The following is a 15,425-nucleotide window of genomic DNA, read 5'->3' on the forward strand; positions in this document are numbered from 1 at the left end:
ATAAGGTGTAAGGAAGGGGTCCAGTTTCAGTTTTCTGCATGTGGCTAGCCAGTTTTCCCAACACCATTTATTAAATAGGGAATCCTTTCCCCATTGCTTGCTTCTGTCAGGTTTGTCAAAGATCAGATGGTTGTAGATACTTCTGAGGCATTACTTCTGTGGCCTCTGTTTTGTTCCATTGGTCTATATATCTATTTTGGTACCAGTACCATGCTATTTTGGTTACTGTAGCCTTGTACTATAGTTCAAAGTCAGGTAGCATGATGCCTCCAGCTTTGTTCTTTTTGCTTAGGATTGTCTTGGCTATACAGGCTTTTTGGTTCCACATGAAATTTAAAGTAGTTTTTTTCTAATTCTGTGAAGAAAGTTAATGGTGGCTTGATGGGGTTAGCATTGAATCTATATATTACTTTGAGTAGTATGGCCATTTTCATGATACTGATTCTTCCTATCCATAAGCATGGAATTTGTTTCCCATTTGTTTGTGTCCTCTCTTATTTCCTTGAGCAGTGGTTTGTAGTTCTTCTTGAAGAGGTCCTTCACATCTCTTGTTAGCTGTATTCCTAGGTATCGTACTCTGTAGCAATTGTGAATGGGAGTTCACTCATGATTTGGCTTTGTCTATTATTGGTGTATAAGAATGTTTTTGAGTTTTGCACACTGATTTTGTATCCTGAGACTTTGCTGAAGTTGCTTATCAGCTTAAGGAGATTTTGGGCTGAGACGATGGGATTTTCTAAATATACAATCACGTCATCTGCACACAGAGAGACTTTGACTGCCTGCCTCTCTTCCTATTTGAATACCCTTTATTTCTTTCTCTTGCCTGATTGCCCTGACCAGAACTTGCAATACTATGTTAAATAGGAGTGGTGAGAGAGGGCATCCCTGTCTTGTGCCAGTTTTCAAGGGAATGCTTCCAGTTTTTGCCCATTCAGTAAGATATTAGCTGTGGGTATGTCATAAATACCTTTTATTATTTTGAGATACATTCCATCAATACCTAGTTTATTGAGAGTTTTTAGCATGAAGGGTGTTGAATTTTATCAAAGGCTTTTTCCTGCATCTATTGAGATAATCATGTGGTTTTTGTCATTGGTTCTGTTTATGTGATGCATTATGTTTACTGATTTGCGTATGTTGAACCAGCCTTGCATCCCAGGGATGAAGCTGACTTGATTTTGGTAGATAAGCTTTTTGATGTGCTGCTGAATTCAGTTTGCCAGTATTTTATTGAGGATTTTTGCATCAATGTTCATCAGGGATGTTGGCCTGAAATTTTCTTTTTCTGTTGTGTCTCTGGCACGTTTTGGTACCAGGATGATGCCGGCCTCATAAAATGAGTTAGGGAGGATTCCCTCTTTTTCTACTGTTTGGAACAGTTTCAGAAAGAATGGTACTAGCTCCTCTTTGTACCTATGGTGGAATTCGGCTGTGTATCTGTCTAGTCCTGGACTTTTTTTGGTTGGTAGGCTATTAATAACTGTCTCAATTTCAGAACTTGTTATTGGTCTATTCAGGGATTCGACTTCCTGATTTAGTCTTGGGAGGGTGTATGTGTCCAGGAATTTTTCCATTTCTTCTAGATTTTCTAGTTGATTTGCATAGAGGTGTTTTTTGTATTCTGTGATGGTAGCTTGGATTTCTGTGGGATCAGTGGTGATATCCCCTTTATCATTTTTTATTGTGTCTATTTGATTCTTCTTCTTTATTAGTCTGGCTAGTGGTCTATCTATTTTGTTAATCTTTTCAAAAAACCAGCTCCTAGATTCATTGATTTTTTGAAGGGTTTTTCATATCTCTAGCTCCTCCAGTTCTGCCCTGATCTTGGTTATTTCTTGTCTTCTACTAGCTTTTGAATTTGTTTGCTCTTGCTTCTGTAGCTCTTTTAATTGTGATATTAGGATGTCGATTTTAGATCTTTCCTGTTTTCTCCTGTGGGCATTTAGTGCTATAAATTTCCCTCTAAACACTGCTTTAGCTGTGTCCCAGAGATTCTGGTACCTTGTGTCTTTGTTCTCATTAGTTTCAAAGAATTTATTTATTTCTGCCTTAATTTTGTTAATTCCCCAGTAGTCATTCAGGAGCAGTTTGTTCAGTTTCCATGTAGTTGTGCAATTTTGAGTTAGTTTCTTAATCCTGAGTTCTAATTTGATTGCACTGTGGTCTGAGAGACCATTAAGATTTCCATTCTTTTGCATTTGCTGAGGAGTGTTTTACTTCCAGTAATGTGGTCAATTTCAGAATAAGTGTTATGGTGTTGCTGAAAAGAATGTATACACTGTTGATTTGGGGTGGAGAGTTCTGTAGGTGTCTATTAGGTCCACTTGGTCCAGAGCTGAGTTCAAGTCCTGAATATCCTTGTTAATTTTCTGTCTTGTTGATCTAATATTGACAGTAGGGTGTTAAAGTCTCCCACTATTATTGTGTGGGAGTCTAATTCTCTTTGTAGGTCTCTAAGATCTTGCTTTATGAATCTTGGTGCTCTTGTATTGGGTGTATATAATATTTAGGATAGTTAGCTCTTCTTGTTGCATTGATCCCTTTTCCATTATGTAATGCCCTTCTTAGATTTTTTTTATCTTTGTTGGTTAAAATTCTGTTTTATCAGAGACTAGGACTGCAATCCCTGCTTTTTTTTTTGCTTTCCATTATCTTGCTAAATATTCCTCCATCCTTTTATTTTGAGCCTGTGTGTGTCTTTGTATGTGAGATGAGTCTCCTGAATACAGCACACTGATGGGTCTTGATTCTTTATCCAATTTGCCAGTCTGTGTCTTTTAATTGGGGCATTTAGCCCATTTACATTTAAGGTTCATATTGTTATGTGTGAGACACTCTTAAAAGCACAAAACACAGTGATAAAAGGTCAGTGGTTGCCAGCGTTTAAGGGTTGGGAGGAGGCTGTGACTACAAAGGGATGGCACACAGGAATTTTCTGGGTTACGGAACTGTTCTGCATCCTGGCTGTGGCAGTGGTTATTACACTAATCTATAGGTGTGTTAAAATTCATAGAATGTATACCAAAAAAGTCCATTGTACAAGTTAATCTAAAAATAAAGTTTTTAAAGGACTTAACAATACACAAGAGTAGAAAATCAGACAATATATTTACTCATGGAGCTTTTTACTATCATTTAAAGGAAACAGGTGGAATAAAAACTGCTATTATCACACTTATGGGATATCTTATGAGTCCTCCCAGAAACAAACAAACAAAAAAATACTTGATATGTTTACTTTCACCCTTCTGATATAAAGAACAGATTACTGAAGCATTGATGAAAATCATGCCAGTTTATTTCCATGAGGGTGCTGGTTCAATGAAACCAGACAACTTTAAATATACATGCAGGCATAGGGCTAAAGTCATGAGAACAGTATGGGGGAACCACCCAGTAATTCAAATATCTCCACCTGGGCCTGACCTTGACACGCAGGAATTATTAAAATTCAAGGTGAGATTTGGGTGGGGAAACAGCTATACCATATCATTCCACCCCTGGCCCCTCCCAAATCTCATGTCTTCACATTTCAAAAACAATCCTGCCCTCCCAACAGTCCCCCAAAGTTTTAACTCATTTAAGCATTAAGTCAAAAGTCCACAGTCCAAAGTCTCATCTGAAATAAGGCAAGTTCCTTCTGCCTATGAGCCTGTAAAATCAACAGCAAGTTAGTTACTTCCTTGATACAATGGGGTACAGGCATTGGGTAAATACACCTGTTCCAAATGGGAGAAATTGGCCAAAACAAAGCAGCTACAGGCCTCATGCAAATTCAAAATCCAGCAGGGCAGTCAAATCTTAAAGCTCCAAAATGATCTCCTTTGACTCCATGTCTCACATCCAGGTCACACTGATGCAAGAGGTGGGCTCCCACGGCCTTGGGCAGCTCTGCCCCAGTGGCTTTGCAGGCTACAGCCCCACTTCCGGCTGCTTTCATGGGCTGGCACTGAGTGTCTGTTGCTTCTCCAGGCACACAGTGCGATCTGTCAGTGGATCTACCATTCTGGGGTCTGGAGGACAGTGGCCCTCTTCTCACAGCTCCACTAGGCGGTACACCAGTTGGGGCTCTGTGTGGGAACCCCAACCCCACATTTCCGTTTTGCACTGTCTCAGCAGAGGATCTTCATAAGGGCTCCACCCCTGCAGAAAACTTCTGCCTGGACATCCAGGCATTGCCATACATCCTCTGAAATCTAGGTGGAAGTTCCCAAACCACTATTCTTGACTTCTGTGCACCTTCAGGCTCAAACCACACGGAAGCTAACAAGGTTTGGGGCTTGCACCCTCTAAAGCCATGGCCTGAGCTGTACCTTGGCCCCTTTTAGCCACGACTGGAGCAGGTGGGACACAGGGCACCATGTCCCAAGGCTGCACACAGCAGGGGGACCGTGGGCCCAGCCTGTGAAACCATTTTTTCCTCCTAGTCCTCTGTGCCTGTGATGGGAGGGCCTGCTGCGAAGGTTTCTGACATGACCTGGAGATACTTTCCCCAGTGTCCTAGCGATTAACATTCAGCTACTTGTTACTTATCCAAATTCCTGCAGCTGGCTTGAGTTTCTCCCAAGAAATAAGTTTTCTTTTCTACCACATCATCAGGCTCCAAATTTTCCTAACTTTTATGCTCTGCTTCCCTTTTAAACATAAGTTCCAATTCCAAACCATATATTTGTGAATACATAAAACAATGCTTTTAAAAGCACCCAAGTCACCTCTTGAACACTTTGCTGCTTAGAAATTTCTTCCACCAGATACTCTAAATCATCTCTCTCAAGTTCAAAGTTTCCCAAATCTCTAGGACAGGGGCAAAATGCCACCAATCTCTTTGCTAAAACATCAAGAGTCATGTTTATTCTAGTTCCAACAAGTTCCTCATCTCCAGGTGAGACCATCTCAACCTGGACTTCACTGGCCATATCACTATCAGCATTTTGCTCAAAGCCATTCAACAAGTCTATAGGAAGTTCCAAACTTTCCCACATCTTCCTGTCCTCTTCTGAGCCCTCCAACCTCTGCCCATGACACAGTTCCAAAGCTGCTTCCACATTTTCGGGTATCTTTACAGCAGCATTCCACTCTGTACCAATTTACTGTATTGGTCCATTCTCACACTGCTAATAAAGACATCCCCAAGACCGGGTAATTTATAAAGGAAAGAGGTTTAATTGACTCACAGTTCAGCATGGCTGGGGAGTCCTCAGGAAACTTACAATCATGGCAGAAGGGGAAGTAAACGCATTCTTCTTCACATGGTGGCAGCAAGAAGTGCCGAGCAAAAGGGAAAATGCCCCTTATAAAATCATCAGATCTTGTGAGACTTATTCACTACCACGAGAACTGCATGGGGGAAACTGCCCCCATGATTCAATTATCTCCACCTGACCCCACCCTTGAAACGTGGGGATTACAATTCAATGTGAGATTTGGGTGGAGACACAGCCAAACCATATCATCTGGCTTCTTTCTCTTGGCAGAATTATTTTAAGACTCACCCATCTTACTGAGTTATATTTATAGTTCAATCGTTTTATTCCTGAGTAGTATTCCAATGGATAGACACATACATAGCAGACTGTTTTTCCATTCATCTGTTGATGGAATTTGAGTTGTTTCTAGTTTTCATCTATTACACACAAATTCTTTCAATATTTACATACAAGTCTTTGTGTGGACATATGCTTTCATTTCTCTTGGCTAAATATCTAGAAGTGGAATTCTGGGTCATAGGGTAGGAATATGTTCAACCTTTTAACAAACTGCCAAATGTTTTTCAAAGTGGTTGTTCCCTTTACATTCCCCTGGGCAATATATATGAGTTCTAGGTACAACACATCTAAGCAACCCTTGGTACGATCTTTTTAATCTTAGACATTATAGTGAGTAGTATAGTGGTATCTCATTTTGGTTTTAATCTGTAGTTCCCTAATGACAAATGGTGTTCAGAGCATCTTTCACATGCTTACATGCCATGTGGACACCTTCTTTGGTAAAGTACCTATTTAAATATTTTGCCCATTTCTTAACTGGGCAGTCTTCTTAGTATTGATTGTAGGAACTCTTGATAATCTGGATATAATATTTTTGTCAGATATATGTTTTGCAAATATTTTCTCCTAGTCTGTAGTTTGCCTTTCATTTTTGTGACAATGTCTTTAGAAGAGCAAAGTTTTCAATTTTGATGAAATCCAAATGATTTTTTTCTTTTAGAGTTGATGTTTTCTGTGTCCTACTTAAGAAATCTTTGCCAAATCGGAAGTCAAATATTTCATCCTATGTTTTCTTCTATAAGTTTTAGACTCAGGTTTTACATTTAGTTCTGATACACATTTTGAGCTAATTTTTGTGCATGGTATAAAGAATGAATCAAAATTTATTCTCTACATATGGTATGAGTTGTCCTGTATCATTTTTGTTGAAGATTCTCCTTTCACCCAGAGAACTGCCTTGGCATCTTTGTCAAAAGCCAGTTATCATATATGTGCAGTCTATTTATATTGTCTCTATTCTGCTCCATTCATCTGGACATCTAACTTCACAGCAGTATCACTTTTGTTTTTAGAAACAGGGTCCTGCTCTGTAGCCTAGGCTGGAATGCAGTGGAGCAGTCATAGCTTACTGTAGCCTTAAACTCCTGGACTCCAACAATCTTTCTGCCTCAGCCTACCAAGGAGCTAGAACCATAGACACACCATTACACCCAGCTAATTTTTATTTTTTGTAGAGACAGGGGGTGCTCACTGTGTTGCCTAGGCTAGTCTTCAACTCCTGGCATCAAGCAATCCTCCTGCATCAGCCTCCCTAAGTGCTGGGATTACAGTTTTGAACCACCACTCTAGGCCTACATTGTCTTAGTTTCCTAGAATCTATTAAGTCATAAAATCAGGTAGTTTGAGTCCTTCAATTTTGTTCTTTTTCAAACTTGTTTGGGCTATCTCAGATCCTCTCCATTTTTATATTAATTGTAAAATCTAATTGTCAATTTCTGAAAAAATAAGCAAAATCTACCAGCAATTTTGTTGAAATTGCAGCAAATCTATAAGCCAATCTAAGAACAACTGATATCCATACAATGTCTTCTAGTCCATGAGCATGGTGTATCTCTCCATTTATTTACGTCTTCTTGAGTTTCTCTGAACAATGATTTGTAGTTTTAATAGTGTGCAAGTCTTGCACATCTTTTGCTAAATTTACCCCTACAAATTCCATATTTTAATACTTTTGTAAATGATTTTTAAATTTTAATTTCCTATTATTTGTTGCTTATATAAAAACACAATTATATTGAAATTAAAACTGCTATCTTTCTAAACTCATTTGTTCTAGCAGCTTTTATGTACATTCTCAAAGATTTTCTACATAATTAAGCATGTCATCTGCAAATAAAGACAGCTTTATTTCTTCATTTTCAAACTCTATGACTTTTATTTCTTTTTTTGACCTTATTACACTGATTGGAACAGAGATTGGCAAACTATATGACCTCTGCACCAAACTGATTCCACCACTTGTTTTTGTATAGCTGCAAGCCAAGGGTAGTTTTCACATTTTTAAATGTTTAATAGCAAACTGAAGGAATACTATTTCATGCACATGCAAACTACATGAAATTCAAATTTCAATATCCGTAAATAAAGTACTACTGGAAAAGAGCCACACTGATTTGTTTACAATACTGTCTATGGCTGCTTTCATGCTATAGCAGCAGAACTCAGTACTTGCAACAGAGACCATCTGGTCCTTTACAGAAAATGCCTGCTGGCCCCTGGGCTGATAAGAATAGTCTTCCTCCTCTTAATACTTAATCCCTCTTAACTCTTGTTTTTCTAACAAGGAGATTATTTTTATTTATGTGATCAACAAAGATAAGGTTTTGTCACGCTCAAGACTTTGGAAAAAGAGGCACTCTCTATGTAAAATAGCAGTACAAAATGAAACAAGCTTTTTATTTTTCTGTCTTCCAACTTTTATTTTAGGTTCAAGGGGTACATGTGCAGGTCTGTTACATGGGTAAACAGTGTGTCATGGGAGTCTGGTGTACAGATAATTTTGTCACCCAGGTAATCAGCCTAATACCTAACAGGTAGTTTTTCAATCCTTACCTTTCTCCCAACCTCCACCCTCAAGTAGACCCCAGTGTCCTTTCTTTGTGTCCATATGTACTCAGTGTTTAGCTCCCACTTATAAGTGAGAACATGCAGTATTTGGCTTTCTGATCCAGAGTAAATTTGCTTAGGATAATGGCCTCCAACTCCATCCAACTTCTTAATTCTTAAACTATGGATGAGAAACAGCTATTTGGTTTACACTGGAAGCAGGAATATATCCAAGGCTCATTTAACATTTATTTTCCACATATGCATGAACTGCTTTCAGATTAATGTAGGACAAAATCATCTTCACTGTTAATCTTGACTTCAACAGAACCAAGACAATAGCATGATGCCTAAAATATATATCAAGCCAATTTGTAGAAAGTACACAATAGGTAATAGGAAGCATATCAATAGTTTTTGATAAAACTTAAAGTTCTACTAAAAGTCTGCCGCTTTTTATTTTTAAGGAGAATCACTATAAAATCATCACTTTATACACTGAAATATATATATATGATCTATTTCAACAAAAAAATAACATACCCATAATAAAAGGCAGCCATAAGCATATAAGTCTGAACCTGGAGAAGCAGGTTTTCCCATTTTCAACTCAGGTGACATCAAACTCAAGTCACCAACCATCATGTTCACTGAGGCTCGCTGACTCTGCGAAAACAGTATTTTAAATATTTTAGATACAACACAGTTGAGGAGACTTTCTGTGAAGTACTCTGCATTTAATCAATACAAAAAACAAATTCATTTTAAATATTTCATTCCCTTGCTTTCAAATATTTTTACCAATTTCTGCTATTATAAATTGCTCTTAAAATCAGTCTAATAAATTAACTATGGGACTTTTTTTTACATTCACTTCGTAGACTTGAACAGATTTAATACTAACAACCACTGATTCTGTGATTAAACATTTGATACTCTTTTTAAAAAATAAATTTCACAAGAGTGAGCAGCAGTGCCATGTTCTAATTCTGAAAATTCTAAATAATTCATTTAAGAACTGAAATCCTACAAAGCACTTTCCTTCCTTACTGATCATTCTCTAAATATACCATTTCTAACATGTCAAAGATGATCAGTGACAACAGCATGAACCCTATATTCAGGCAGATCTTGGTTACAATTCCCCACTCTCCTATTTATTTGCTGTGGGACCGAGGGCTTTAACCTCTTTTTTGTCCATTTTTAAAATTTATTTTTAATTTTTATGGGTAAATAGTAGGTGTAAACCTCTTTGAGCCTAAATTAATTTGTAAAATGGAAATAATGTCTACCTTACAGAGATACAATGCCTAGCATGTATCACTAAGTGTTATCTTTTTTCTAGCTACAATTTTGATCCTTGCTTCTCAAAGTATGGTCCAAGGGCCAGGAGCTACAGCATTAACTGGTAGCTTGTTAGAAATGCAGATGATCCACTGCAGAAATGCTGTATATTAATTTGCATTTTAACATGAACCCCAGGTGAGTCGTATGCACTATAAGGTGTGAAAAGCAATGATCTTGACCTCAGACTACTTTTCAAATTTATCTTCCTGATGACCACTTCAATCTGAAAATTGCATGGAAAATGTAGCAAAAGGTGAGTTTGATCAATATTTCAGAATAAATATTTTAACTGAAAATTAAAAACAATGTTTTGGGGAATAATAACAGATGACGAATGAGTAAAGAGAAGAGTAATTATTGTAGTCATATCTACAATTATGCAAATAGTATGCTCAAAAGGTAAACTAACCAGAACCCCTGAAGGTTGAGATCTTTCAAAATTCATAATTTAGTTATATTTCTTAGGATATCTTAATTTTCTGTTAAACTAATGTAATAAAGTAAATATTTCAGAAAATCAATCTGTATAAATCATGTACAATCCAGCTTTTGATTACAGTTGCAGTTTCATTTTCTCATCTTTTTGAACTACCATATGAAAACCATTAAGACTACATATACTCCAGTAGCATTACGCTATGACTTGCAGATGACCAAAGTATAAAAGCATTATAACATATACTAGTCAAAGGGAACTGCTCAGATAATAACAAATACTGGCAAGGATGCAGAGAAAACAAAATCCCTATACATTACTGGTAAGAATATAAAATGATGTAGCCACTTTGGAAAACAGTTTGGCTCCTCAAAAAGTAAAACAATGTAACCCAGTATTTCCACTCCCAAGAGAAATGAAAACATGTCCACACAAAAAATATTGTACGCTAAAGCTCATAGCAGCATTATTCATATAACCAATAAGTATAAACAACCCAAATGTCCAGCAACTGATGAATATATAAACAAAATGTGGTGCATCCATACAATGAAATATAATTTGGCAATAAAAAGGAATGGCATTCTGATGCAGTCAATAACGTGGATGAACTCTGAAAACACTATGCTAAGTGAAATTAGCATAAAAGGCCACATATTGTATCATTCCATTTACATGAGATGTCCAAATAGGCAAATCCATAGAGACAGAAAGTGTATTAGTGGTTTCCAGGCTTGAGAAGAAGGGAGAAATTTGAGTGACTGCTAATCAGTATGGATTTTCTTTTTGGGAATGATAATAATGTTCTGGAATTCAATACGGATTATCACTGCACAACTTTGTGAATGTACTACAAACTATTAATGAATTGTATACATTATGTGAACTGTATCTCAATAAAGCTGTTATGTTTAGAAAAATAATTACTGATTTGGCCACTCCACATTGTATACATACTTCAAAACATCATGTTGTACATGATAAATATATACAATTTTTATTTCTCAATTAAAATAGAGAATTGTTTCCATTATAACAACGACAAAAAAATCACAACATGCTCTTAAATTGTGTGATTTTGCTATCTCTACAAACTGCCTATTCTGAGGTAATATGACACCGAATTAACAGCCATTAGAGGTGAATCAGGATTTAAACTAAAAAGTCCAAGGTTCCCCGGTTTCTAAAAATGCACATTATTAATCAAAAAACAGCAAAGTATGTATATGTAAATTCTATCTATAGACGGAAGGACACCAGTGGAGAGAGGTTTAGGAGATGGCCACCTAGTTTCCTTGCACATTTCCTAGGAATTAAATGTTTCCTAATGATGATAAAATAATTAATGTTGTCAATGCCATTGAGAATATAATGTCAGGTAGTTCCTAAGACTTATGGTTAAAATACACAATACTCCTGTTGTTCTAGCACCTAGCTGAGGGCAAACAGTTGCTTATACTACATGACACAGTTTAACTGAAGACAAAGATCCTATCATAAAGTATTACATTATATATAAGTGCTGAACTACTGCTTAATATTAAAGTCTAGAACCTATTTGTAAAAATAAAATTATATTAATAAAATAATAAAATAATATTAAATAAAGTCTAGAACCTATTTGTAAAATCATGATATCTTACCACAGATTTGGTGAAGTCAAAATCTCCAACAATTCCTTGTTCACGGTTTACAGCAAATACATTGTTCTGATGAAGTGATCCATGAATTATGTCAGCCTTATGCAATGTATGCAGGCCCTGGGCAACACCTTTCATGACCTTTAAAGTTTCCTATAGATAAGTACACATAAAAGAAGTGAGGAAGTAGGCAAATCATTTTAATCTTGAAACTGTTCTCTAATTAAAAGACTGCTCTAGAAGTGAGTAAAGATTCCTCCAAATGAACCATTAATAAGAATACAGCACAGAGAAAGACCAGATGAAGGCTTGATTTTGTAATGGTGATACCGTGTGTGCCTGTGTGTGTTTGTTTGTGTGTGTGTGTACAATCATACCTTTTGGGCACCAGGGACCGGTTTCATGAAAGACAATTCCATAGATGCAGGGGGTTGGTTTCAGGATCAAACTGTTCCACCTCAGATCACAGGCATTAGATTCTTACAAGGAGTGCGCAACCTAGATCCCTGACATGCACAGTTCACAATAGAGTTTATGCTCCTATGAGAATCTAATGCCTCCACTGATCTTACAGGAAGTGGAGCTCAGGCAGTAATGCTTGCTCACCTGCCACTCACCTCCTGCTGTGCTGCCCTGTTCTTAATAGGCCACAGACTGGTACCAGTCTGCGACCTGGGGTTTGAGGAAACCTGTTCTATCATCTCAAAGAAGACTTGGATTACAAACACCAACCATGTAAAGTAGCTATAAGAGACTGAAACAGTGTTACTCCATAAGAAGAATCGGGGCCTCCTTTACTGTTATTACTAATCCTAAATTTACAATGACAAAAATTAAAGCTGCCACTTAAGCACTTATGGTACCAAGTGCTATATTAGGCAGTTCACATACAGCACAGCTTAGCAGTTATAAGCTTGGGCTTTGGAACCAGAAAGACTTAATTTTGAGTCCCAACTCTACCTCTGGCTAAGGGACCCTGTGCAAGTCACTTAATCTAATCCCTTTAACCCTTTTTCTCATCCATATAATACGATAACTTCTATCCCAGGCTTCAGGTGACAATTAAATAGAATACCACGAGTCAAAATTTTACAAAGTATATAGCATGTAGTATGCCTGAATAAATATTAGGTGTTATTTTCTCATTTAATACATCCATGGAAAGAAATAGTGCTTTTTACTTACTTCTGAATTTAAAGGCATGCTGGCTTGAACAGCACTCAGGTTTGCCCTAGGGTAGTATGGGACCATCAGATAAGCCATAGGATCAGACTAAGAAGCAAAACAGAGAATATGACTCCAAGTAAAAAATTCTTCAACATATTTTTAGCATACATTGATTCCATGGGATAATTTTTCTTTTATGTTAAGGGGAATGAACTGCTGCTCTAAAACCTGGAGCTAAAATTTATTTTAAATAAAATAGTTTCTGCAAGATAAAATGGTTTCTGCAAGAGATTAGCATAAGAACTTTACCTTACATAAAAACAGGAATATCAATGGTAGTAACCCTGAGTCTTCTTCAGCTTCTCTCCAAGCTCTATGGTAGGTGGCTGCTCTCTCAATCACCTTGGCTTCTGTGTCAACATCCACAGAATAGCCCTTGTACCAAAAAAAGAGGCACTGGTAATTCCAAGATGAAAATCTCATTATAATTATACACCATTCCAATTTAAACATAATTCATTATTTTAAGTTAAATCAAATCTAATTTTATTTTTTAATTTTATAAGTACTTTTCTATCTTCTTTGAATGCTATAATTTGGAAAAGGAAACTGCAATTCTACCTGTAGCCTGCTACACATTCTAGAATGTGTAGCAACTAAGGCCAAATTAATTATCTTATTATCATGATTAAGTTTCCCAGATCAATGAGAAGAAGAAATTAAGGAGTAGAAGATTGTACTGACAACATAGCTGAGATTTCAAGGAGAAATGTAAGAAAATCAAGAATTTTAAAAAGATATTGGATGAATATAATAAGTTCACCCAAAAAAAAGGAAGGTATATCCTATTAAGGACATATTCTATTTAGGGAAATGAGGGAAACTTTATTTTTTTTTCTTGTGAGACAAAGCTTTATTTAATGACTTTTATATACTTATTTTTATTATTATACTTTGAGTTCTAGGGTACATGTGCACAACATGCAGGTTTGTTACATATGTATACATGTGCCATGTTGGTTTGCTGCACCCATTAACTCATCATTTACATTAGGTATTTCTCCTAATGCTACCCCTCCCCCTGCCCCCTACCCCATGACAGGCCCCCATGCGTGATGTTCCCCGCCCTGTGTCCAAGTGTTCTCATTGTTCAATTGAGGGAAACTTTAAAAGTGAAAATTAGCTCTGGCAACCAAACTACAAGCACAATTATCATGCCAGTCAACTTATATACTTTAGAAAACTAACAGTGAGGTTTTTTCTTTCTTGAAATGTAACAGCACCACTATCCTTTATGCTGCTGAATATCCCACAAGTAAGAAGAAGTTAGGCTTACCTTTAACAGAATTATCTGCCCATTAACCTCAGAACGTACCAAAGGACGCTTGCTGCTAAGTTCCTTCATGGGCTCAGCATCAAGAAGATCTCGTTCCAAGCTCATTGTAAGGAGACCACCAGAGTTCTAGGCACAAGTTTTTATGACAGTTAAAGAATCCAAACAATCCCAGCACTTAAAAATCATCAAAATAATTAGTTACATGCTATTAAATGACTTGGACACCATCAACTGTACTGGAAAAACCAACAAAATTAAAATCTTTAAAACTGTGTACTTTCTCCAGTTCCTGGCTCTTAAAACTCCTCCTACCCAAAGTATAATCACCATACATTTAATTACTGCTATAATTTTAGAACAGATTGAGGAAATGACTAGAATTAACCAGACATGCATCCTAGGATCCCTAATGTTTAGTTGAAAAACCACTTAAGCTTCCTAAAAAATTATAAAGTAACAACTGATTGGGACGGGGGTGAGGAATGAAGGACTGCATATTGGGTTAGTGTACACCGCTCAGGTGATGGGTGCACTAAAACCTCGGAAATCACCACTAAAGAACTTATCCATGTAACCACAAAACACCTGTACCCCAAAAACTACTGAAATAAACATTTAAAAAAAAACAAAAAATAAATAAGGTAAAATAATGACAAAAATGTAGGTGTCAAATGGGAAAGATTAGTCCAAAAATTATGACTACCATGAAGTAATTCTAACACCTCTGCCCCTGTTTGGAGTCCTCAAAAGTGAAAATGGCTTTCAATAACTAATTTTACTAGATATTTCTGCTACTTTTTAAAAGGAATAATTTTTCACACTAAAATATGATCATCAACATTTTAAACAAAGCTAAGTTTTACTGTGGTGCAGTTTCAGTAAGAGGCATTGTAGAATTGTTTTCTGGGTTTTTTTTTTAAGTCTTGTCAGTACATTTAAGTATTCTACAACATATAATCAACCTACAAAAAATTCCTAAGCATACATCACAGTTAAACATCAGAAAGCCATTAAAGACTTCAATAAACCATGAGTCAAACCTTTTATAATCTTCTATAATAAAGTAGATTAGCATATTTTTAAATATTAATTTTCAAGTCCCATGTGGCAGTATATACTCATTTGCCCACACTGCATAAGGTAATCGCTCAGCTAGAGTTAAATAGTTGCAAGAAAAAACTCACATTATTTTAAAGTCTAGTCTAGAAAGAGTTTAGAGTAATTATTTAAGTTAGGGAACTTTAATCTTAAATATTTTTTAGAATAAACTCACATGTCTACACAAATATCCCTCTCTGTACCATATTTAAGCCATTATAATAGACTTCATGACAATCTTAATGAATAAATACCTCATCTAGGCCCTCACCATAGAAGTCAATATAAATCACAGGACTAACAGA

At 36.5% G+C, this 15,425-nt stretch overlaps 1 protein-coding gene across 2 annotated transcripts in view; it reads right to left on the reverse strand.

Moving 5' to 3' along the window:
• STK31 (serine/threonine kinase 31) overlaps positions 1–15,425 on the reverse strand; it is a 142,464-nt gene that overhangs the window by 34,554 nt on the left and 92,485 nt on the right. For both annotated transcript variants that reach the window (XM_054559383.2, XM_009242947.4), the window contains exons 18-22: positions 14,023–14,148; positions 12,996–13,121; positions 12,705–12,791; positions 11,523–11,672; positions 8,640–8,762 (exon numbers count right to left, since the gene is read on the reverse strand). In XM_054559383.2, coding sequence (XP_054415358.1) covers positions 8,640–8,762; positions 11,523–11,672; positions 12,705–12,791; positions 12,996–13,121; positions 14,023–14,148 — 612 coding nt within the window. The remainder of the gene's footprint in view (positions 1–8,639; positions 8,763–11,522; positions 11,673–12,704; positions 12,792–12,995; positions 13,122–14,022; positions 14,149–15,425) is intronic.

Source organism: Pongo abelii, chromosome 6 (genome assembly GCF_028885655.2).
Source record: "Pongo abelii isolate AG06213 chromosome 6, NHGRI_mPonAbe1-v2.0_pri, whole genome shotgun sequence".
NCBI lineage: Eukaryota > Metazoa > Chordata > Mammalia > Primates > Hominidae > Pongo > Pongo abelii.